This window comes from Peromyscus eremicus, chromosome 4 (genome assembly GCF_949786415.1).
Source record: "Peromyscus eremicus chromosome 4, PerEre_H2_v1, whole genome shotgun sequence".
In the NCBI taxonomy this organism is placed as follows: domain Eukaryota; kingdom Metazoa; phylum Chordata; class Mammalia; order Rodentia; family Cricetidae; genus Peromyscus; species Peromyscus eremicus.
This window is the reverse complement of record NC_081419.1, coordinates 80,839,063-80,863,525: the sequence shown is the minus strand read 5'-3', so window position 1 is coordinate 80,863,525 and position 24,463 is coordinate 80,839,063. Positions and strand designations below refer to the sequence as shown.

General features: G+C 39.2%; 2 protein-coding genes across 4 annotated transcripts in view; one reads left to right on the top strand and one right to left on the bottom strand.

Annotated features, from left to right (window-relative positions):
* Positions 1-11,302, top strand: part of Dnajc24 (DnaJ heat shock protein family (Hsp40) member C24) — a 63,679-nt gene extending 52,377 nt beyond the window's left edge. The window contains exons 4-5 of the mRNA XM_059261060.1: positions 769-837; positions 6,481-11,302. Of these exons, the coding sequence (XP_059117043.1) occupies positions 769-837; positions 6,481-6,611 (200 nt within the window). The 3' untranslated portion in view covers positions 6,612-11,302. The remainder of the gene's footprint in view (positions 1-768; positions 838-6,480) is intronic.
* The window catches only part of Immp1l (inner mitochondrial membrane peptidase subunit 1), a 60,752-nt gene continuing 44,233 nt past the window's right edge, over positions 7,945-24,463 (bottom strand). For all 3 annotated transcript variants that reach the window (XM_059261056.1, XM_059261058.1, XM_059261057.1), the window contains 2 exons: positions 9,032-9,142; positions 7,945-8,110 (listed from right to left, as the gene is read on the bottom strand). In XM_059261056.1, the coding sequence (XP_059117039.1) occupies positions 8,042-8,110; positions 9,032-9,142 (180 nt within the window). In that variant the 3' untranslated portion in view covers positions 7,945-8,041. The remainder of the gene's footprint in view (positions 8,111-9,031; positions 9,143-24,463) is intronic.

Sequence of the window (24,463 nt, the reverse complement as noted above, 5' to 3'; positions counted from 1 at the left end):
TCACTGGAGTTAGGGGAGGTTGCTGCATTTTAGTAATGTGTTCCTGCTTTTTAAGCATTAACTTCTAAAAGAACAATCCACACATACAGGAGTTATACAATGCCCTTGAAAACAGAAATGAAGGTTGCCCATCTATGGTTGCTTTCTTTGCTCAAAGTCTACATGTTTTAAGTGAGACTTCATGTTCCTACTACACAGACCATACTCTCATTATAGATGGATTCATGGCTTAGACCCTCTATCTGTAGAACTCTTTGGCCCAGGAGACAGCAAAAGATGCACAGAACACAGTTGTGTTGTGGGATCACTAAAGCAGTAAAGTACTCCTCCCTTTAGTTTCTTACTATTCTTTTGCAGTCAGATAACCAACAGTCCCCCGTGTTTTTGTAGAGCTTTGTCCTTTACAGCACCTCTGGCCTGATCTCATTTGATTTGAAAAATACCCATTAGTCTGCTTGAGTTGTCATAACAAAACACCATAGACTGGGTAGCTGAGCAGAACTTGTCTCATGGTTCTGGAGGCTGAGAAGTTCAAGATCAAAGTGTTGGCCAGTTCTGTTCCTTATGGGGGCTATTCTTCTGGCTTGCTGTTGTTCTTCATATGGACTATACCAGGATGGACATGGGCTAAAATCTCTCTGCCTCTGTGCTGGTGTCAAAAGCATTAAGCTAGTTTGAAAATAGTTCATAGAATGGTTTGAATGGCCATACTGGACATGCATTATCAGCATTCATCACCATCAAATTGTCTCATTTTGTATTCTACAGAAGCTGAGCTAAGACGTATGGGGCCAGTAGATGCACAGGTGTACCTTGAAGATATGTCCTGGAACAAAGGTTGGATTTTATTTTATTTTGTTGTATCCATACTGAAGAGAAATATTAGGATTTTTTTATATGTAAGAAAAAATTAGGATATTTGGAAGTCTTAAATAACAGCTTGACTTGGGCCGGGTGGTGGTGGCACAAGCCTTTAATCCCAGCACTCGGGAGGCAGAGGCAGGCGGAGTTCTGTGAGTTTGAGGCCAGCCTGGGCTACTAAGTGAGTCCCAGGAAAGGCGCAAAGCTACACAGAGAAACCCTGTCTCGAACCCCCCCCAAAACAAATAAATAAATAAATAAATAAATAAATAAATAAATAAATAAAATAAATAACAGCTTGACCTTTCCACATACATTTTTGTTAGGCCTGCTTTTATCAACTTTGCTTACTGGGATATTATATAACTCATTCCTCATTATTTTCTATTCCAATTAAGTAAATAAAGGTTTCTTTTTCATTTTTTTACTGCTTTGATTTTTGCATTATTATCTGTGTAATAAGGTTAAAGAAAAAGTAAAAAGAAAATGATAATACTCTTCATGTTGACAATTAAAGTAAGTCCCTGTCAGGATTTCTTTTTGCCTTATATGGGATCACAGACTGATAGGACAGATCTCTTAATGTCCTGGCCTTCTGCTTTGAAAGAACTTGCTGTTTTTCTTTGCCAAGGCCTCACATATAGTCTGATCTCATCTGAAAATAACTATGTTAGCTGAGAATGACCTCGAGCTTCTGGTCCTCCTGCCTCTATGTGCTGAAAGCTGGGACGACAGGCACAAGCCATCACACATGGCCATGTGCTCCTGGGACTTCCCTAGCACTAGCCCACTTTTGATTGTCCTTAAGAAAACTTTCTCAGGTCCCTTGTCTTCCATAAAGTCACGGCATCTTTCCATTTCCTTTTACTAGAATATTAAAATTAACCTATGTCATTCCACATTCTTCTGTTCTTTGAAATGGTTGTGGTTATTATTATTAAATTAGGAAAATACCACTTTCTAAATGGAAGCCATGAACATTATAGTTCAGTACTTCTCTGGGAAAATAAAATTACTGTTTCTTAGGATATATATATATATATATATATATATATATATATATATATACACACACACACACACATATTATGTATATATATACACACATATGTATATATATGTGTGTGTGTGTATACACACACACACACACACACACACTCCTAACTCTGTAGAATTGTTTTTCCGCTTAGGGTTCAATTCCCCTAAAGGCCGATAGAAGTTTACTAATAAGTGTGGTGCTGGGATAGACACAGCCACCCTCCTTGAAACCAAGCTTCCTTTTTAGTGACAAGTTATTTACTCAGAGAGCACAAGCATTACTGACTTAGAAGAGAAAATCATGTCTTTGCTTATAGAACCACTCTATGTCTAGCCATCCAAATGAAATTGTGGGGTAGACGCTCATATTTACCATGAATAACCAGAGTTCTGGAGTCTTCTGTGGCAAAGTCATTGTAGTAAGAGGAGGAACCGCTTCTGTGGAAGCAACAGTGGCCTGCTCTTCATTGCTAGCTTCTGGAGAGACATACTAGAATGTAACATTCATTCAAGATTTGTCCAAATAAATGTATTTTTTAAAAATAGACTTTGGGGGCTGGAGTATATATACTCTTGGCTTGCATTTAGATGGTTCACTGGCTAAGAACCCTGGCTACTTTTGCAGAAGACATGGGTTCAATTCCCAGCACCAATGTGGCCGCTCACAAGTGTCTATATTCCAGTTCCAGGGGATCTAGCACCCTCTTCTGGCTTCTGCAGGCATTGCACACATGTGGTACACAGACTGGAAGGCAAAGCACCCATACACATAAAAACAAATTTAAGTTTTTAGAAAATATACTTTGACTCCTTATTAATCATTAGATGTTTAATTGCTCATTAAAAAGTTAGTTCTTGTTGTAGTTTATAATATTTTGCTTGCTAATGGTGTCTAGTAGCATAAAAATAGTAAAAGCCAATTTTTGTAATTTTTCCACTTATATTTGAGCATTTTTGATTATGCAGTTTTAGGATATTATTGGTTTATTTATTTTTTTGTTTTCTTAAGGGAGGGTCTCGTGTAATGCAGATTAACCTCAAACTGGCAAGACAGAGGTAGAAAATCTTGAATTTCTGATCCTCCTGTTCTCTTCCTCCAAGTGCCAGAATTACAGGCATGTCCCACCATGCCTAGTCTAAAATTTTATTTTAAATTCAAAATGTGAATTGGTGGTCTAGTCATTAAATATATGGATTTTCTGATACAAGTGAAAATACCAACATAGTAAAGGAAGTACAGTAAATGAAATCACCAAGGATTGTCAGAAGTATGTTTTTGTCCCTGAATCATTGTGTGTGGGGGGAGGAGGGGTTGTGCTTGCCATATGCGGGCCACAGGTTGATGATAGGACGTTCTCTCAATTGCCTCTCCACATTATTTTTTGAGAGTCTTCTCAGAGTCTAGATCTGAGCTTGGCTAGTCTGGATGACCACTAAGTTCCTGGGTCTACGTGTTCCACTCCCTCCTGACCCACCACAGCTGGCCTTTATGTGGGTGCTAAAGATGAAACTCAAGTCCTCGTGGTATGCAGTAAGCACTCTACCCACTGAGCTAGTTCCCAAGCCTCTCCTAAAGTAAGCTTCCTAGTACAAAAGTCAGCAGAAGCCAGCCACAGCCAATGAATCAATCAATAAGAAGCGTACATAGTTATACGTATAACGTTAGATAGCTCAGCTGGGCTGTAGCACATTATTATAATGCTTACCTAAGGCACGAGGCCCTTGATTAATCTCCATTACTGCCAAAAGGAGAAAGAGGAGGACTAAAATATAGAGTATCTTTGGCATTCATTTAAATTAAGTTATAAAGATGAAAATTATCCTTATCCTCCTGAGAAAAATGAGCAATATCTGAGTGAAATCTAGATTCTGACAGGAGTATTAAAAACTAATGTAGGTTTTTAACTAACTTTTTCAGATAGAAAAAGCAGTATTAGCATATGAAGCTAATAAAAAGTCTATCAAGAGGGCAGTTATATTGTGTGGATTCCTTCAGGGTCATTTTCATAATGGCCTTGGGTGGTGAAGATCCAAAAAATGGAGAGGTTGTGAGCATGCACATGAGAGTCATGGCCCAATAGTGCATTTTATTGTGCTGAAAACATGTCCCTGGAAACACTGGGGCATTGAAGCTAAGCTTTGCCTTGGTCATTTTGATGGCTACATCTAAAATGGTTTATATGAAAATACTGCTTTAAGACCTCAGTGAAGATAAGAAATTTCAACAAGATGTTAAGATGATGTATCCATGACAAAACTCCAAGGTATCACTTATGAAATATGTCACCTCAGATTGTTTGTGTTCACTGAGTAGTTTAAAAGTGTGTTGTGGTGATGTACTTTAAGAAACCTAATGACGTGTGTGTGTGTGTGTGTGTGTGTGTGTGTGTGTAATAAAATAAAAATACATGCCGAGAGAGAGAGAGAGAGAGAGAGAGAGAGAGAGAGAGAGAGAGAGAGAGAGAGAGAGAAGTCCAGTGGCAAAGCCTCGAACTCACTGAGACCCACCTGCCTCTGCCTCCCAAGTGCTGGGATTAAAAGCTTGGGTCACCACACCCTATCATCCCAACACTTGGGAGGCTAAGGAAGAATACTGTAGAGTTCAAGGCCAGTAATGACTACTCAGTAAGACCCTGTCTCAAACCAAAAAAACAAAAAAACAAAAAAAAAAAAAAAAAAGGAAAGAAGAAGGAAGCAAGAGAGAGACGGAAGGAAAAGAGAAAAGAAGGCTTGACAGATGGATCTGAGGCCTACATGCTGGAAGGAGAGCAAACACGTGCTTTATCTTCTGACCTCTACACACATGCCATGGGCACATGCACACACACAATAACAACAACAGTAATCATAATAATAAATGAAATAATGAAAAAGAAAATCAATTTTCAATTTTTAGATAATATAACTATTCACTTTGAAAACATGCTTTTAAGATATATATATATACACACACATATATATATACACACACATACACATATATATGCTGGCTCAAACAGGGGAAATATTTACTTATCTATTTATTTATTTATTTCTTGTTTTCTGAGACAGGGTTTCTCTGTGTAACAGCCTTGGCTGTCGTGGAACTCACTTTGTAGACCAGGCTGGCCTTGAACTCAGAGATCCACCTGCCTCTGCCTCCTAAGTGCTGGGATTAAAGGCATGTACCACCATGCCCAGCTGATACTTGCATTTCTAAACTCGAAATTATTTTTTGTTTATGAAGAATACCCACATTGGGATACAAAAATATAAAGCAAGAACAGATTTGTGTTTTCATTTTTTGATAAGGCAGCACATAAAGTTGGCTTAACTGCCCAGTTTTTCAACACTGCACTTTATTTATACAGAGCAAGCACAAGGCAACTGAATCTCATTTTGGCCTCTCCCTCCCTCCTCCTGCAGAGTGAGCTCTAAATGTAGTGGACTTTGAGAGTCAGCTGTAGGCTCCTGTGCCCACTGGACCATCATGTCATTTGTCTCTTAAGTTATGAGTGCAGTCAAATCGATTATGACCTGGGGAGTTCGATAACTGTGATGCTTCTGTAAACTAGAACTGCAGTGGGATCAGAGGTTTTCATTCAAAGGACAGGAGCATCTAGACTTCCTATCTCCACCATCACTAGCAGGTTTGCTGGTACATGTCTGCAATCTTGGCACCCAGAGGCTGAGTCAGGATCACCAGAGTTCAAGGCCACCTTATACTACATAACACAACTCTGGCTTTACAAAAAAATTTAAGGAGATGGCAAAATGGCTCAATGAATAAAGGCACTTGTGGTCAAGCCTGACAACCTGAGTTGGATTCCCAGAACCCACATGGTGGAAGGGAGAACTGGCTCCCACAAGTTGTTCTCTGACCTCCACACTCACACCCTGCTGTGTGTATATGAGTGTACACACACACACACACACACACACACACCCCTAAATGTAATACATTTTCAAAGTACAAAGTAAAATGTAAAAACCCCATCGTCAGTTGTACTTTTTGCATGTGATTTTCCTATGGTACTTACCATAAATACAAAGCAAACAGATACATACATAACTCATGGGGAAAAACAAACAAAAGCAAACACTTCATATGGTGTTGTATTTGAGTCACCTGATTGTAGAATGGCATGGACAGCTTGAGGTAAACAACTGGGATAGCCACCTTCTCTAGGAGAGACTTAAGCAAATACCATGCTCTGTTTGTTCTTACTGTAACATCTTAAATGCATTGCTGAGAATATAAAATTTGCAGGATTCTTAAGAAAACTAAAAATTTCAAATAAATTTCAAAGATTACTCTCAGCATCCTTTGCTCCATCCCCATCCATGAATATTGAATACAGACAGTATTCAAATTGAACCAGTCCATCACCACTACCGATAGACTAGTCAGTAGGTAAGTTTGGAAATACTGTTACTATGTAAGAGAATCTTTGCAGCTCTCTTTTAAATTCATTTTTATCTGTACCTGGCTTCTTTGTTTCATTTTACACAGTTTCTCTGGAACATGTTCTATATTTTGAATGGTTTTAGCAAAGTAGATGACTGTAAATATTTGAGGCATTATTTTTGTTTTCTTTGCAGATGATGAGTCTTTCTCTCTGACCTGCCGATGTGGTGGAAAATACACTGTCTCTAAGGATGAAGTAGAAGAAGTGAACCTGATTTGTTGTGATACGTGCTCACTGATTGTAGAACTCCTTCATCAGCAATGAACTGTGCATTCCCGAGATCCTTTAACATGGATCCAGCGTGTCCAGAGACCACTCAGTTTCAAGGAGACAGATGCTTTCTTACTAGCTGTATAATTTACTAAGATAATATAAGATCTTCAAGCAAAGACTACTTCAGATTAACAAATTAATTCAGTTGTTTATATGTATAATTACAGGATATCACGAAAAGGACTTGGATTACACTTCTGGATTTCTACCTGACAGCTTTTGTTTTCTCCTTGGTACAAAATACTTCTTGTTTTTATATAGTTTGTAGTTTTTATTTTTTATAGTTTATTCTTTATAGTTACTAAGGGTTTTGTTTTTTGTTTTAATCATGTGTGTGTGTGTGTGTGTGTGTGTGTGTGTGTGTGTGTGTGTGTGTGTAGGGCAATAAGTGAGTCTTCTGTGAAGAGTTGATTTTTCTCTTCTTCCCCTATGTGGGTCCCAGGGGTCAAATTTGGGTCCTCAGGCTGTGGTAAGTGCCTTTACCTGCTGAAACATCTTGCTGTCCCCATTTATGAAGTTGTTGATGTAAAAGATGATGTTTTTAGTTACTGAAGTTATATGCCTACTGTATACCTATTTCAAATTTGCAGGCATTTAAATAAGATTAGGATTTCGTGAACAAAGTGTGAGCCCAGCTCTACCCTAAACAAGGCTGGATATGGATCACTACAAATGTATTTCAAAGCTAGTAAAGAGGACCAAATGTAGAAAACGTGACTCCAGTCCTGGCCCTGGATGTCTAAAGCTTGTTGGCTGCTTATCATAACTTCAGATGTAATTTAATAAGAGAAAACTTTTAAGAAATTGAAATTCAGATTTTATTTTTTATTTAATTGCCTCCATTTAAGACCAAGGAGCCATTTATTTCATTACTGGTGTGGTGAAGGTGCTTTTCTAACGAATGATTACTGACGACAATGGGCTGGAGGTGCCATACCCTACATGAGCTCTTCGTATGTAACACTGTGTTTACGATGTAGACCAGAGTTCACTTTCCCAACCCTGAGGGCCTTATGGAGCACCTCTGATTTCCGTAGTCTAACTCTCGGTGTTGTCAGAAGAGCACAGACTCGGAGTGTCGGTGTCCGACTTGTGTAAAGGCAGCCGACACACGAGGCACACTGGAGAGCAGATTGCTTTCACTGGACAGGCACCACCAAAGTTCAAATGTCAGGTAGTCATCGAGATTCTCCCCCAAGATATGTTTATGTCATAACATTTAGAAAGAAAACTTGTTTGGGATTTTTATCCAAATACTTTCAATTAATGTATTTTGCAGAATGTGATGTTTACTTTTACATTTAATTAAAAACATAAATAAAACTGAGTAGCAAATAGTTTATTGGTAAAGTCATGGTTTCAACTGCAGTAATAAATTCATTGAATAGGAGACAATAATCAAGTCAAAAAATAAATGTTTGCTAATCATCAGAAAACCTGTGGCCATTTGGGCTGTCCCGCAGAAATCCAAAATCACTGAAAGGCCAAATCTGTAAAGTGAAAATACAGTTGAAGACAGTTAACGAGAATTCCTTATCCTCATGACCTTCTCTTTTCCGTCAGATCATTGTCTGTTAGATAATGCAGTGCACTCTCTTCATCAGTTCTTCTGAAATAAGCTTATGTGTTCAGCCTGGGGCGTTCAAACAGAATACCAGAAACCATGTAGGTTTAGGACATCCATATATATTTGTGAAGACCTGTCTTCTTTTACCATCCTAAAATAAGTCACACTACTAGTCTATGGTACTTGATACTTGGTTGCTGTTTCAATATAAAGAATCCTGAACATTACACAGTTGCCCTAAGCACTCATGAGTTTTTCTTCTTATGCCTTTTGATGAAGGGGAGCAGGTGTGGTGATGCACACCTGTAATCCACACCCATGACACTGACACTTAGGAGACAGAGACAGGAGGGTGGAGAGTTTAAGGCCAGCCCGGACTACAGAGTGAGACTGTCTCAGAACAAAATTATATCAACCAGTAATGGAAGAACCAATGAAGATGACAATGTCATCCAAGGCTTGTACATTCCCTACAGCCATATGCCTGCCTATGGCTTGCTGGATTTGACTAGGTCTGCCTGCATTCCAAGTAGACTGAGCCTGGGCTGCTGTTGTAGAAATGCTTGCTGAAATGCCAGGGTATGACTATGGCTATAAAAGTCACACATGACAGGTTGATTTCTGTAAACTCAAAGGCTCCCTAGGCGACCATTAGTTGAGTTTGAATTACACAAATTTCTGTTCTTCCCCATAGGAGAAGAAAAGGGAGAGGATAATATTTTGTCTATAGCTCTTAAGTAAAGGTAAAATGTTCATCAAATGTAGTCACTGCAACAGTTAAGTCAACTTGAGAGATGCACCCCCCAACGAGAGTAACGCTGGCATTTTAGGCACTGAAGCATACCTTAAAGAAGATCCGCCCTCGTATTAGTCCATATGGAATAGGTCCGTAGTACCTGGAGTCTGTAGAATTCTCTAAGTTGTCACCTTCTAACCAAACATGACCTGTTGGCACCTGGGATTAGTAAAGACAAGCAAGTCCTTTAAAAAAAAGAAAACCTCAACAGAGGACTGTCACTAAAAATACGTCCTTAAAGGCCCAGCACTGTGGTATACACCTAGAATCCCCACACTCAGGAGACTGAGCAGGGGATTATGAACACAAAGCTAGCCTGGGCTACACAACCAGTATGTGAAAGAAAGACTTCATTTTGAAGTAGAGCATATGCCCTAAAATCTTCCTTTATACGTGTCACAAGAATTGCTATTTTTGTTTTCATATCTTACTAACTAAATATCAAAGGTTTCCACACTTTTTAAAGATCCCTTTATTATATAGTTCCCAAACATTAATTTGTAGAAACCCCAAACTAAGGCTGTAAGAAATCCAAACAGTGTGGCAGTGTCATTAATTTAATAGACTTCAAAAGAGGTCATTAGGCTGCTGACTGAAAATGTGCCCTCCTGTTGTAATAACAGCATAAGCAGGGCAGCCAGTCAGCAACATCCTGGGGCCAGTTCCAAGGCCAGACCTATTAGAACGCTCATGATGAACTAAGTGGTAATGGATTGTGACATCAATTACGGATAATCTCATCATTTTACTGCAGTGGGCTTGTCAGAGTTCTAATTAAGACCCCTGTCCTGCCTTTGTACAGGCCATATCGTCACTGCCTTATATGTTGATAATGACCATCAAGAACCAGGAGGACCTATTATAAAACCACAGTTGCAAATTAATGACAGTGACCTTCTACTAGATGAAAAGACAACTCCTGTGTATTAACTGGTAAAAAGTTTAAAGTGTTTACTCAATTACAATCCTTTTAAGAAGGTGGTACTTTTCAAAAATGCATTCCTCCTATATGAGACATTTCCCCACTAACATTCATTTAATATAAACAGAAGGTGCTTCGTGGCAGTAGTCTGTACACCACCCTTTAATGTTTTTATTTTACAGTTTTTGTTATGCAAGAAAAGTTGATTCACTGACCAGACAAAACAATCTATTGGGAAGATTGCATTATTTTTGGTACAGCTTAATAGGATACACTATAGTTCGATTGTTTTGTATCACAATTTTCTTTTTGTATATTCTTTGTTTGGTTTTGGTTTTGGTTTTTTGAGACAGGGTTTCTCTGTGTAGCTTTGCGCCTTTTCCAGGAACTCACTTGGTAGCCCAGGCTGGCCTCGAACTCACAGAGATCCGCCTGGCTCTGCTGGGATTAAAGGTGTGCGCCACCACCACCCGGCCTTTTTGTATAGTCTTAAAAGCATTTAAATTTTAAGTTTATTTTCGTAAGATTATATTTCTGGGATATGTGAAATGATTAGAGGAACTAGTTTCAGCTCCTAGAGCCGACAACACGTCCAGTGCCTACCTATACCATGAACTGGCTGCTAGGCAGGGACAGGTAAGATGGTCGGTAGAAAAGCAAGTGTATCTGAAGTCACGGGCAACAGGAACACTGCAGCGGGCAAAGCCCAGTCTACCTACCACATTCTCAAGTTTTACTTTCGGAGAAGATGCAAGAGAAAGAGCTCTTGTAATTATATTTCTAGTTTCTCAAAATATGTTCCCGAACCCTAAAAAACAGGTGCTATATATGACTGAATAAGGGACACCAGTAAGAACAAAAGGAAGATGCTTTAGAAATAGGTTAATATACTAACAATCTCGGGAGATCTCTACCCAGCTAAGGACCCATGGCATTTACATTCCACCTTCTATGTGGCTTCCCCTGTTTGCGTGCCTATGCCAAATGCTCTGAGTTTTTAGGACATGTGTTATATAATACCAATCTTGCTTGGAGTGCTGGATTAAAACAATATCCTTCTTTCCTGTCTTTTTTTATTTGTTGAGACATTGTAGCCTGGCCTCAAACTACAGCCAAGAGGATAGCCTTGAAGTTGATTTTCCTATTTCCACCTTAAGTTCTAGGATTATAGGCATATGTCACCATACCTGATTTTCTGTGGTGCTGGGGACTGAACCCAGGGACTACTGCATTCTAGTAAATCATTCTACCAACTGTGCTACCTCCCAAGACTGCTTTTATCTATCTCTTTTCACTGTTTTATGATAAGCAGATATTAATACTAGAATTGTATTTTTTTGTTATTTTATATTATCAGTGTCATTAAATTTTTGCCAACCCAGTGGTAAGAAATAGTACCTCTGCATCTTTATTTGCTTTTGTCTTAATTTAAAAAATTGAGTTACACTGTGTGTGTGTGTGTGTGTGTGTGTGTGTGTGTGTGCGCGCGCGCGCGCGCGCGCGCGCGCGCGCGCGCCAAGGAGCGCCTATGGAGGTTGAAAGACAACTTGAAAGACTCATTGCTCTTTTTCCACCTTGTGGATTACAAGAATTGAGCTCAGGTCATTGCATCAGGCTGGAGGCAAATACCTTTACCTGCTGAGCATCTCCCCTCTGCAATTTTGAGTGAGGCCAAATCTCTTTTTATGTATTTAGAAGACCATGTAAGGTCTAGGAATATAGCTTAGTGGCAGAGTACTGCCTAGCATATATAGACACTGTATTCATTCCCCAACAACCCCCCACCTCCCTCCAAACAAGCCAAGCAAGCAAACAAAAAAACAAATACAAAACCTGCTTTGCTATGTCATTGATACTACTATAGTGTTCCACTGGTGCTTCCCACTACATTGCTTTGGTTTACTGGCAGAAGAATAGTCTATACATTTGTTTCCTGATTGTATTTCATTCAGGTCAGCAGTGTTTGCACCTGCTTTGAATACAATGGCCTTCATGATCTCAGCTTTCCTGTTGACCTCCAAGTGGTTCTAATGTGCTTTGTGACTTAGACCACCTCTGTTGAGTGGATTTGCTGCCAGTCTTTAGAGAGCACCAAGTTGAAGGGGTTACAGCAGCTACAGACCAGCTTATTCATGTCAAGTCTTACTTTCAAGCTGCTGGGAGGAGTTCCTTCCCATTGTACTACTAAGGCACAATCTTTCCAGGCCTCTACTGGATGACGACTTGTCCACACTGGTTTAGGAAGCACAAATGTCTTTTGGTTTTGTGAGTTCTAGGAATTGACCCTTACAGCTCCCTAGTTAGTCACCTTTGCTTTATTATTAAGCTTCACCATAAATAGGCACAATTTAGTATTTAGCTGTCAACTAAGGGACTATGAATGTAGCTCTCTGGAGATTTTTGCTAGCTCCTGCCTTCCTGGTAATGTGAGCCACCAAGTTCAAGCACTGAAGCACTCTAACCCTGCCTCCTCAGATAGCCATTAACCAACCAGCACTTTCATGATGACAGCATCAAGGGGTTAGGGCTAGAGCTCAGTCAACAAAATGGTTGTCTAGCATGCCACCAAGCCCTGGGTTCTAGCTACAGAACCACACAAAATGGACTGTGGTGTTGCAGACCTATAACACTAGCACTTAGGAGGTATAGGCAGGAAGATCATAAATTCAAGGTCATCCTTGGGTACAGACTCCGAGGCCAGCCTATGCTACATGAGACTGGATCTCAAAACAATCAATTAAAAAGGCATAAATAAGGGCAAATATGTTTGTTCTGTTCTTTCTCTTGGAGATCAGTCTTTTACAACCTCCTGAGCAATGTATGAACACAGTTGTTTTTATGTTTTGTCCGTCTTCTATTGATCTATGGTAGGAGAGCAACTCTACTCCTGCTTCTCCATTATTGCCAGGATCAGGTGTTTAATGACCTACTTTTGTGTACGGTGGGGAGGGGTGTATGTGTGATTGTATGTGCATGCCCATGTGTGAATGGAGGTCAGAAGACAACATCAGGTGTCGTCCTCTATCACTCTCTACTTTATTCCCTTGAGAGGTGGTTCCAGAACCTGGAGCTAGGCTGGAAGTCTGAAAGTCCCAGTGATCCTTCTGACTCTGTCCTCTACAGCACTGGGGTTACAGACACCACAGTCACTCATGCTTTTTACATAGGTCATTGATTGATACGGGTTCAAACTCATGCTTGTTCAGCAAGTGCTCTTACCCACTGAGCCATTTCCCTAGCCTAAATTACCTATGGTTTTTTTTTTCCAGTTTTTTTTTTTTTTTTTTCCCAGAGCTGAGGACCAAACCCAGGGCCTTGCGATTGCTAGGCAGGCGCTCTACCACTGAGCTAAATCCCCAACCCCCTAAATTACCTATATTTTTAAATCATGTTTTAAAGCAGGCTTCATACCAATAAGAAGAGAATGACTTGCTGGAAGGTGGTGGTGCACACCTTTAATTCCAGCACTCATGAGTACAAGGTGAGTTCCAGGACAGCCAGGGCTACACAGAGAAATCCTGTCTTGGGGGGAAAAAAAAGGAGAAGACTGAAGAGAATGATTTTGGTGAAGAATAACAGCTCTGAGGTAAAGTGTGATTTGACATCTCCCTTTGGATCTCCTCTAATAACCTCTATTACATGCTCCATTTTTTTGTTTGTTTGTTTTTGAGTTATGAGACAAGGTCTCACTATGTAGCTTTGGCTGTTCTGGAACTTACTATGTAGACCAGTCTGGCCTTGAACTCACAGAGTTCCTTCTGCCTCTGACTTAAGTGCTGGGATTAAAGACATATACCACATCAGCTCTGTTTTATCCCTATCAAAAATCTATAGATAAGATTTGCAAACTCAGCATGCCACTGCATACTAATAAGGATGTCCACTATGATAATGTGTCTCAAAATTGGCAGTAATATAAATGTTGATCAATAAGTAGAGGCTAAATAAAATATAATTCATTTACATATTAACAGACAGATGATTAAAATATAACAATAAATAAAGAACAAACTAATGAAAAGATTTCTACAACTGAGTCAATGAGAAAGTAACTTTCAGGACTGTGTGTATAAAAGTATAAAGCTGTTGTTCTCTGTGTCTCAATTATTTTTATAATAGCATGTATTACCTAGAAATCGAATATATGTATGTATATACACACACACACACACACACACACACACACACACACACATGCGTGCATGTGTATCTTAAACTGCTTTACTTTTTTTTGGTGATACTTGTAATTTTTTTTTTCTGAATACTATCTCACTATGTATCCCAGGCTGTCCTTGAACTCACAATGCCCTCCTTCAACCTTTAAAGTGCTAGAATTACAGGTGTGCAGCATCCACCATCATGCCCAGTTTAATTTTATTAATTTGTTTTTGTTTTTTTTTTATTTGTTTGTTTATTGAGATGGGGTCTCGCTATGCAGCCTTGGATGGACTAGAATTCACTACCGTAGAACAGGCTGACCCCAGAATCAAAAGAGATCTCCCTGTCTCTGCCTCCCAAGTGCTGGGATCAAAGATGTGCATTACCATGCCCAGCTGCCTGATACTTTTAAAGATTTATTTTTAATGTTTGTGTATGTACATGTTTTGGTCTGCATGTTAGAATGTACATACGCATACAGGTGCTCAAAGAGACCAGAACGGGCCATCAGATCGTTTGGAGCTGGAGTGACAGGCCATTGTGAGCTCTTAGCCACTGAGCCGTTTCTTCAGCCCTCAGCCTGACACTGTTCAAAGGGGAATGCTGTTATGATGCAAGTCAGGGACAGCTTTATGGATGTTTTTTAAGGTTTTGGTCTCTGGTACTACAGTGAGAGCAGGCTAGCCTCCAAGGCATACAACAGATCTCTGTTGCTTTGAAGAGTACAAATAAAAACTACAATTACATCAAACCACATGAGAAAGAAGTTTACAGCAATCCTATACTAAAGTATGAACAGGAAAAGATAGCAGAGTAATATATATTTATGTTTTAAAGCCTATGATAGATAGCCTTATAACTAGGGCTAGAAAAGATTCTAATAAACAATGTTCACAAATTCTGAATTCCACTGGATTGTGTTGTTTCCCATAATGAATATTTTCTAAGTCGGGTTACTTTTCTTTTGAGACTGTTGTAGGTCTGCCATACTTACTTCTGAGCCAGGATAAAAGCTAATCGGGGCTGGGAAAGAGGAGCCAGCCCGCATTCTCAGCTACACTTGCTCAAGTCTGGTGAAGTACCTCCTTTTTAGTACAAGCGACCACTGTAATTGCCTCCTGGTCTGCGGGTGTCCATTTATCAGAGGCAGCTTTGCAAAGCAAGCCACAGGTGGTACCTTTCTTGATTCAAGTGAAATCTGATGAGAGCTTAAAATATCAAATAACACATCTACTAAATTGTAGTCACTCATTTATTTGATTAAGCAAAGAACACTAGTTTTAAAAATTTTTTGACTAAAAAGTAAGATATTGTATGTTGACTTCCCAAATGTTTCAAGAACAAAAAATCCTAAGAAATGGTTGTTTTTAAGTTAACCCCTTATTTACTACAGATCTTATGATTTACAAGCAATAGCATCATTATGCATTGGTCTTATCTATGGCTTATGGCTCTTCTAATCAGTGCATTAAAAACATGAAGGCAAGAACAGAAGTGATCCTTTAGGAATTCTTTTTTTGCACTATTTTTTCTTCTGTGATATACAGGAAACACACTTTACAAAAGCATTCAGATTAGGCCTTTCTGTTTCTTTTTAGCAAAAGGAAATGAGGGTGATACAGCAAGGGCACTTTAGTCTCAAAAGCATTTCATTTTCAGCAACTGTTTTTAAATATCCATTTTGTATCTAAGGAAATATAATGCTTAATTCCTTACGGGGGGGGGGGGAACCCTCCACATGATGAATGTAAGATGTCTTTAATTCTAACAATTATTAGCCATACAATTTTTATCAGTGTTGAGTCAAATATTTACACCACTATGTAACTAAAGTGTATTCTGCTGCTTAATTGTGACTTATGTATCAAAAATGCAGCCATGTTAGGCCTTCTATACAAAAACGAAGTGATTTACTAGTTATACTATTCCAGGTGGGCATGGTGTCAATCACCTCCTGGCACATGGGAGGAGGAAGGACTGCCACAGGTTCTAAGCTAGCCCAGGTCACAAACTGAGTTCCATGCTAGCCTGAACTACAGTGAGGCATTGTCTCAAAAACTAAAATACAAAAACCAACTAAACTTAATACAATACAGGGTGCTGTGGGATGTTCTGTATGGCAAATGTGTTGCTAATTAGTCAATAATAAAACACTGATTGGCCATTGGCTAGGCAGGAAGTGTAGGCAGGACAAGGAGGAGAATAAAGCTGGGAAGTGGAAGGCTGAGTCAGAGACACTGCCAGCCGCCACGATGAGAAACAGCATGTGAAGATGCCGGTAAGCCACGAGCCATGTGGCAAGGTATAGATTAATGGAAATGGATTAATTTAAGCTATAAGAACAGTTAGCAAGAAGCCTGCCATGGCCATACAGTTTGAAAGCAACCTAAGTCTCTGTGTTTACTTGGTTGGGTCTGAGGCTGTGGGACTGGCAGGTGAGAGAGATTTATCCTGACTGTGGGCCAGGCAGGAAAACTCCAGCTACAACAGGGCATTTCAGAGTTAGGAGAATATAGCTAAATAGTGAGTTTCTTGTCCTTTCAAAAAGCATTTAGATAGTTGGCAAATCAGATGCACACTGTAAAAAATAGACATGCAAATATGTTTCTGATTTTAGGTGCTTTTCAGTGTTGTGGGGGGTGAGACAGAGTCTCTCTAGATAGCCTTAGCTTGCCTGGAACTAACTATGTATAGTCAGGCTGGCCTCAAACTAGGTATGCACCATCATACCTGGAAGCTGTATTCTTTAAAAAAAAAAAAAAAAAGAATTTTTAAAATTTGGATTTATTTTGTTTTGCCTTCATGTATGTATGTGTATTGTATGCGTGCCTGGTGCCTGTAGAGTTCAGAAGACAGCACTGGGTTCCCTGGAAATGGTGTTTCAGATGGTTGTGAACTACCATGTGGATGCTAGGAACTGAACCCAGGTCCTTTGCAAGAGCAGCCAGTGCTCTTAACTGCTGACCATTTCGACCTAGTTGCACCCCTGTCGTCCCACCCATTCTTTCCAAACCCCAAGCTCATTTGGTAAGAGTTTATTGTTGCAGATGAATTTTTGTCACTCTTTTCAGGCTCCCATTGTGCTTGAGTAGGCATAACTGTTTCACGGGAGGGTTTGGGTAGGAAACAAATTTGTATTGGAAACTGAAGGCCACCAGTAGGGAAAAGTCCATTCTCTAAAGTAGAAATGATTAAGAGTAGATATGTAGGTCTGTTGTAGTGACATTCCTTAGGCATTTTGAATGCTTGTTTTTGATAGACACTTCCACCTGTGTCTTAGTCATCAAAGCACAACTCTAAGAAATCCTTCAAATTACTTAGAATGAAAGTTTTGTGAATACAGAATTGCAAGTTATGAGAATTATGGGAATAAATGACATTTTATCGTTGTGTTTTGAGGCAGTTTCACTCCGTAGCCCATACTAACGTCAAACTGACATTGTTCCTGCCTCAGCTTCCCAAGTTACAGATATGTGCCACCACACCTGGCTCAAATAATAGTTTTAAAAAAAATCTTTCATGTTTATTTTTAATTAAAATAAAATTATATCCCCTCCCCCTTCCCTTTCTTCTCTTCTAATCCCTTTCAAATTGATGGACTCATTTTCTTTATTATTGTTACACATATAAAGATGCACAAACACATAAATACAACCTGCTGTATTTTTGATGTTTGTGTGTATATGATTTCAGGGCTGACCACTTTTATTAGATAATCAATCAAAGGGGATCATCTTTGGGCTAGTTCTCCCTTTCTCAGAAGTCATTAGTTACCTGTAGTTTTTTGTCTAGGACTGAACATCCTAGAATGTCCACATTAGAACGTCCTTATGAGATTTTCCCCTTTCCATGTTAGCGATTCTATTGATATTCTCATTGTTTAGGTTTCGTTTATGCAACCATTTCTAGGAGACACAGTCTCACAGCAGACTTCCTGGTCTTCTGGCTCTTACACTCTTTCTGCCTCCTCTTCTTCAATGTTCCCCAAGCCTCAGGGTGAAGGAGCTGTGTTGTAGATGTATCTGGTGGGGTTTGGCTCCCTATGATCCCTTGATCTCTGCATTGAATCTAGTTGTGTTTTTCTGTAATGGCTCCATTTGCTGTAAAGAGCAGCTTTTTCGATAAGGACTGGTAGCTACAGTCCTTTGTGGGCATAAGCTAACTTAGAATGTGGTTAGGAATCTATGCTGGTAGGAGACAGAAGTAGGCTCTCATCTAAGGTCCATGACATCACTAGGCCCAGGTAGTTGCCTAGGTTTCTCGTACCAGGAATGATCCCCTCTTGTTGAGTGGGGCTTCAATCCAATTAGACAGCTGTTGGTTACTGCCAACACGAGTATCAAAAGACAGTTTTTATGATGATTTACAAAACAGAGTACACTAATGAAGGTCTTTAAAAACTAAGGTTGATGTTACAGGATTGGGAGCATTAAGATACTGTGTTGACTGTGAGATCATAAAAACAAACTGGACAAAACTTATTATTTTGTCTAGAAAAATGTATCTTAGGATTATTAGTAAATTATTATTTTCTTTATTCTTGATAATATTATTCATGTAGACAATGAAATATGATCATATCCACCCCCATTTCCCTCTTTCCAACTCCCCAAATACATTCCTCTCCCGACTTGATGTCCTTCCCGCCCCCCACCACCCCATAACTCACTAAGTCCAATGTGTTTTCCATATCTGCATAGGTGTGGGGCATCCACTGGAGCACATGAAACCTCAAGTGACCACACTTTCACAAAAGAATTATTCTCCTTTTCCCAGAAGCTGCCAACTGCCAATGACTCCTCAGTACGGCATGGGGTCTGGAGGTCATGTAGCCGCCTATGCCAGGAGTTTGGCTGGCTTGCTTTTGAATAGGTTTTATGAAGATAACCACAGCTGCTTCAGATTGAGTGCAGCAGCCACACTACATCCAAAGCCAGCACTTCACAGCACGCCTCCCTAGCCTCTGGCTTACATTCTTTTCCTATCTTTGAAGTTTTAATAAATTCTTAAATTGGTGCAAAGTCAATGTATCTTCTCTCTAATTCTGAAGTTTGCCTCTCCACCCATGGGGCTCTTTAACCCTTCGCTAAAGCGAATAACTTGGATATCATTTTAAAGCCCTTTGTCTCCCCCCCCACCCCCCCCACCCCCGTCCAATCTTATCTAGGTATTCTCTCCATCCCTCTGTGATACTGTTACTTCTTCCCATTCTCCATGTTACTAACTCAGTTAGACCTCATTTGCAGCTTATTAGCTGGTTTCCCACCTCCAGGAACTCCCATTCCAAACTGTCTTCTGATAAGTTTCCATCGTGTTATTCCTGCTTGAGAAAGACAAGGAGTGTCTTCTCATTGTCATCTCGATCACAATGCCCACATCGTCCCCCAGGAACTTAATTTTGGCAGTTACCCCAAGTATAATGCTCGATTCTTACTCCCAGCTGTCTCATAAAGGCCAGTTTAGAAGTCTTCTCTCGGGGCTGGAGAGATGGCTCAGCGGTTAAGAGCACTGACTGCTCTTCCAGAGGTCTTGAGTTCAATTCCCAGCAACCACATGGTGGCTCACAACCATCTGTAATGAGATCTGGCATCCTCTTCTGGCCTGCAGGCAAACATGCTGTATACATAATAAATAAATCTTTAAAAAAAAAAGTCTTCTCTCTCATCGCCCACTTCTGTCCTCTCTTCTAAGTTCCGTGACCTGGCTGCTCCATAGGCAGCCTCATTAAGGCAGGCACCAATATTGGTTTAGGGCTAGAAGTCCTTTTCAGTATATGGTCCCAGAGTGACTCTAACTTTCTTTATAAAGGGAAATCAGGTCAAATTCCAAGTTGCTTCAGATGACATAGACCGATTTTAGAGGTTCATAATACAATATACAGAAAGCAGATGAGAATTTTCAGTTCTACCTGAGATGTCTAAATTATTCATTTATAGCTGTATTTTCTTTTATTCTACTTGTTTGCCTTGCCCTGTTGGCTTTCTGTGCATGTTTGGTAATGATACAAGCACTACTGTGTCACATGAAGTGATATGTTGTTCTCCTGTAGACTCTCTAAATGAATAGGAGAAAAATCCTCTCACCTATCTAGGTAGCCAGGACAGTGACATGTAATAATACCAATATTTTCTTGCTAATTTACTATGTACAACCACCTTAAAACATGAATATTTATTTTTATGTTATTCTCTTTAGCCATTCTTATTTTAGGTAAAAAAAAATAGTTTAATATACTAAGAATACTTTTATAGGCTAAGATTAAGTGTGTCACAGGGACTATATGTAATCTGTCAAATTTTGATTTTCCAAGGTGGCAGGGAAGAACTTTATTATTTGCTTCTTCCAAGATATTTGAACCTGTTCTACCTTGGCAACTGCCATTATTTTTCCCAAGCAGATATTAGGAGACCAACTGATAGGTGAAACATTCCTCTTTAATTACAACAGAGTTTGGAATGGGGTTCAGAACTCCTACAGAACAGTGGTGTTACAATTTTAAGTCGTTTTTACATTTAGGCAACTCTAAAGTACAGAACTATGAGGTAACTTGCTGTGGGATGTTCTGTATGGCAAATGTGTTGCTGATTAGTCAATAAATAAAACACTGATTGGCCATTGGCTAGGCAGGAAGTGTAGGCGGGACAAGGAGGAGAATAAAGCTGGGAAGTGGAAGGCTGAGTCAGAGAGACACTGCCAGCCGCCACCATGACAAGCCACATGTGAAGATCCTGGTAAGCCACGAGCCATGTGGCAAGGTATAGATTTATAGAAATGGATTAATTTAAGCTGTAAGAAAAGTTAGCAAGAAGCCTGCCACGGCCATACAGTTTGTAACCAATATAAGTCTCTGTGTTTACTTCGTTGGGTCTGAGTGGCTGTGGGACTGGCAGGTGAGAGAGATTTGTCCTGACTGTGGGCCAGGCAGGAAAACTCAAGCAACAGTAACTTACACACTGAAATAAAATATCACTGTACTGAATTAGGCCTCTCTAGATTTTCACCAATGGTATTACTACTATCTAACCATGAATCATGAAATACTCCTAGTGATCAAAATTCACTAATGTCAGAACAGCTTTCCAGTCTTCAAACACAAATGCTGATCTTCACAAACATTTTTAGATATATAAGAATAGTAGTATAAATCGAAGTTCTAAAACAGTATGTTAGCAAACTAAATTCCAACTATTCTGAAAATGTTCAGAGAAGGCACCAGAAACACTGAAATGGAGAGGCATAAAAGATGACTCTTTACTGTTAATATCTAAGTAAAAACACTTCAGACTAGTAAACTATTAGTGATACTTATCTTCTGAACTGTGTTAGCTATAGGATGAAAGAGCCACGTCATCTCCGTAGTGAATTTCACTTTAGCAAAAGAGTAAACATACACCTCCATAACAGCTGCAATTAAAGCATTAGTAGCATGCTATGATTGATTACCTGGAACTGTTGCTGAGAAATGGATGTGTAGTACAGTTTTTATTACTTGAGTTTGCAAAAAAACAAGTCCCTTGCTTAGATATAGTGTAGTAAGTGACATTATTAGGTAGTCCTTCTATCTAAATGACATAGGATTTAGTGTATCAGCAAGTTATAATAAACAAGCCCTTTCATCTGATGATTCCTCTCCCAACACAGAAGGACTTTTTCTGTTTATAATACAACTGGTAATACAAGACCAGATGGTTGTGACTTTTAGTAAAGGGTAAATGACACTTAAACAAACAGAAAAATAGCACTAGGATACTCAGGGGTTTCAACTGTATCTTAAACACACAATCTACATGAAAAGACTATTAATGTGAACTATATAAAGTGGCCATTTTCCAATGCTGTCTAATTAGTAGGCTATTTTTCAGGTTGTCAGTTAGTTTGATTTAAATATTTCCTAGTGTACCATAAAGCAGCTTTCTTCCTGCTGCGTGGTTACATCTTCAGGTCCTAAATGATCCCACCAAGGCCTTATACATTTAATTCATTTTTCTGAAATACAGAACCTTTTCTATTTCTCCCAGTAACAAAAATGATATTATTAACATGTCCTAAATTTGATAAAGAAAGATACAGGCATCATTATATTCCTTATTGAACCTCCATACTCAAACAGTTTGGTGGGGATTTACCTTCTGTGTACAATACTGGAATCTGTAATATCAAAGACGACCAAAAGGTGTTGACTGTTTGGGTTTGTTTTTGTTTTTATTTTTGATAACCTTAAATTAAGTGTGAAAGCATAAAAATTATTTAAACTTTTTTTTCTTAACAGCAGCAAAAGCTCTCTAGGCCACAATCTCAGAAATGTAATGATGTTTCTGTAAATATATGTAAGGTAAACACTATGGTTGAGAAGTAGAAGCTTTGTTTGAAAGATTTAAAAATGAGGGCTGCAAGATAGATTCTGAGAAGATACAGGCACCTGTTGCTGGGCTGAATTCCATCCCCAGAACTCAGGTGGTGGAATGAGAGAACTGACTCCTACAAGCTGTCCTTTGACCTACACACACACACACACACACACACACACACACACACACACTAAATATAATATTTTTAAAGATGTGAAAAGAATGAATAGTTTTACAATACTGGAAAGCAGAAGTTTAGAGTTAAAGGACAAGTTTATAAACCACAGGTAACATCCACCATAGCCTTTCTAAGGCATCAAAACCTTCCTTCAAAATGAGACCAACGTAGGTCATACAGAATTCAATTTCACCATCTCTTTATAAGTAATTTAAACCAAGTTCAATACTCAGACATTAAATAAGTGAATGAATAAAAAAAAAAGTTTCTCAATTCAGAGCCATGTGAACTTTGGTGTGTTTATTAAAAGCCTAACCCTTACAAGCCAATCCAAATTGAGTTAGGCCAACATTTAATCAGCACTTTGTTCTGGCACACAGTAAAAGGAATTCTAATAATCTCAACTTCTACCTGCCATTCTGTGAGGTGGTTAAGTATGGAGTGGAGTAGCCCAGCTTTTAAGTGTTTTATGAAGATTCGACCAAGCCAAGATTAATGGTAACATGATGTTGTGAGCTATAAGAAAAGCTACACTTCTGAAAGCTGTATCATCTATTTCTATAATAGAAACTAAAATAATAATAATAATAATAATAATAATAATAATAATAATAAAACCACTAGGTTGGAAGTTAAAAGAATCAGAACACAGATCTACTCAATGCATACATTTTTCCAGCCTTCAAGCATTTTAAAAATATCCAGCTGTGGTGGTACATGTCTAAAACCGTTATACTTAGGATGTGTGATAGTTTAAAAGAAAATGGCCCCAAAAGGGAGTGGCATTATAGGAAGGTATGGCCTTGTTGGAGGAAGTGTGTCACTGTGGGGCAGGCTTTGAGGTCTCACATGTGCTCAGCTATACCCACTAAGACAGACCACTTCCTGTTGCCTGCATATCAAGATATAAAATTCTCAGTTCCTTCTCTAGCACATGTGCCTTCATGCCACCATGTCCACCTTCATGCCACCATGTCCCACCATGATGATAATGGACTCAACCTGTGAAACAGTAAGCAACCCGAGTTGATGATAATGGACTCAACCTGTGAAACTGTAAGCAACCCGAGTTATCATGGTCATGGTGTCTTTTCACAGCAATAGAAACCCTAAGACATAAGTTGTTATCAGGAGTGGGGTATTGCTGTGACAGGCCTGACAATGTTTTTGTTTAGAGGAATTTGGACTTTGGTACTTTGGGTTAGGAAAGCAGTGGAATGCTTTAAGCACCGCTTAATGGGCTATACTAGTAGAAGCATGGAAGACAGTGGTGCTGAGAATAATTTGAAATGTGGGTGCCCGGATCAAGAGGTTTTCAGAAGATAACAATTTTAGTATATTGCCTAGAGATTGGTCTTGTGATGTTTTGGTAAAGAATGTGACAGCTTTTTTTTTTTTTTTTTTTACCTTGTCCAAACAGTTTACCTGAGGCTAACGTGAAGAGTTTTGAATTAATTCCATTGGCAGAGGAAATCTCAAAACAGAGTAGTATAGACTCTGTTGTGTGGTTATTAGTGGTAATCTAATGAAGATTTATAATGAAAAGGAGGAAGCGGAGCAGGGTAAATTACAATAAGTAAAATTTAAGAAGAAAAGGAACACCAAAAAGTGAAATAGAACTAAGTTCTATGTTCAAGGAGATAAAAAGATAAAAAGATTAAGAAATGGAAGAAAGGGAGTGGTGACCTCTGGGCAAGATCCCACCCAGCTAAGAATTAAAGAAAAATTTAGAGCCAGTTATGGTGGTGGTGCACATCTTTAGTTCTGGCACTCAGAATGCAAAGGCTAGCAGATCTCTGAGCTTGAGGCCAGCCTGGTCTACAGAGCAAGTTCCAGGACGGTCAAGCTTAGGCAGTGAAGAAAACTACTGAAAA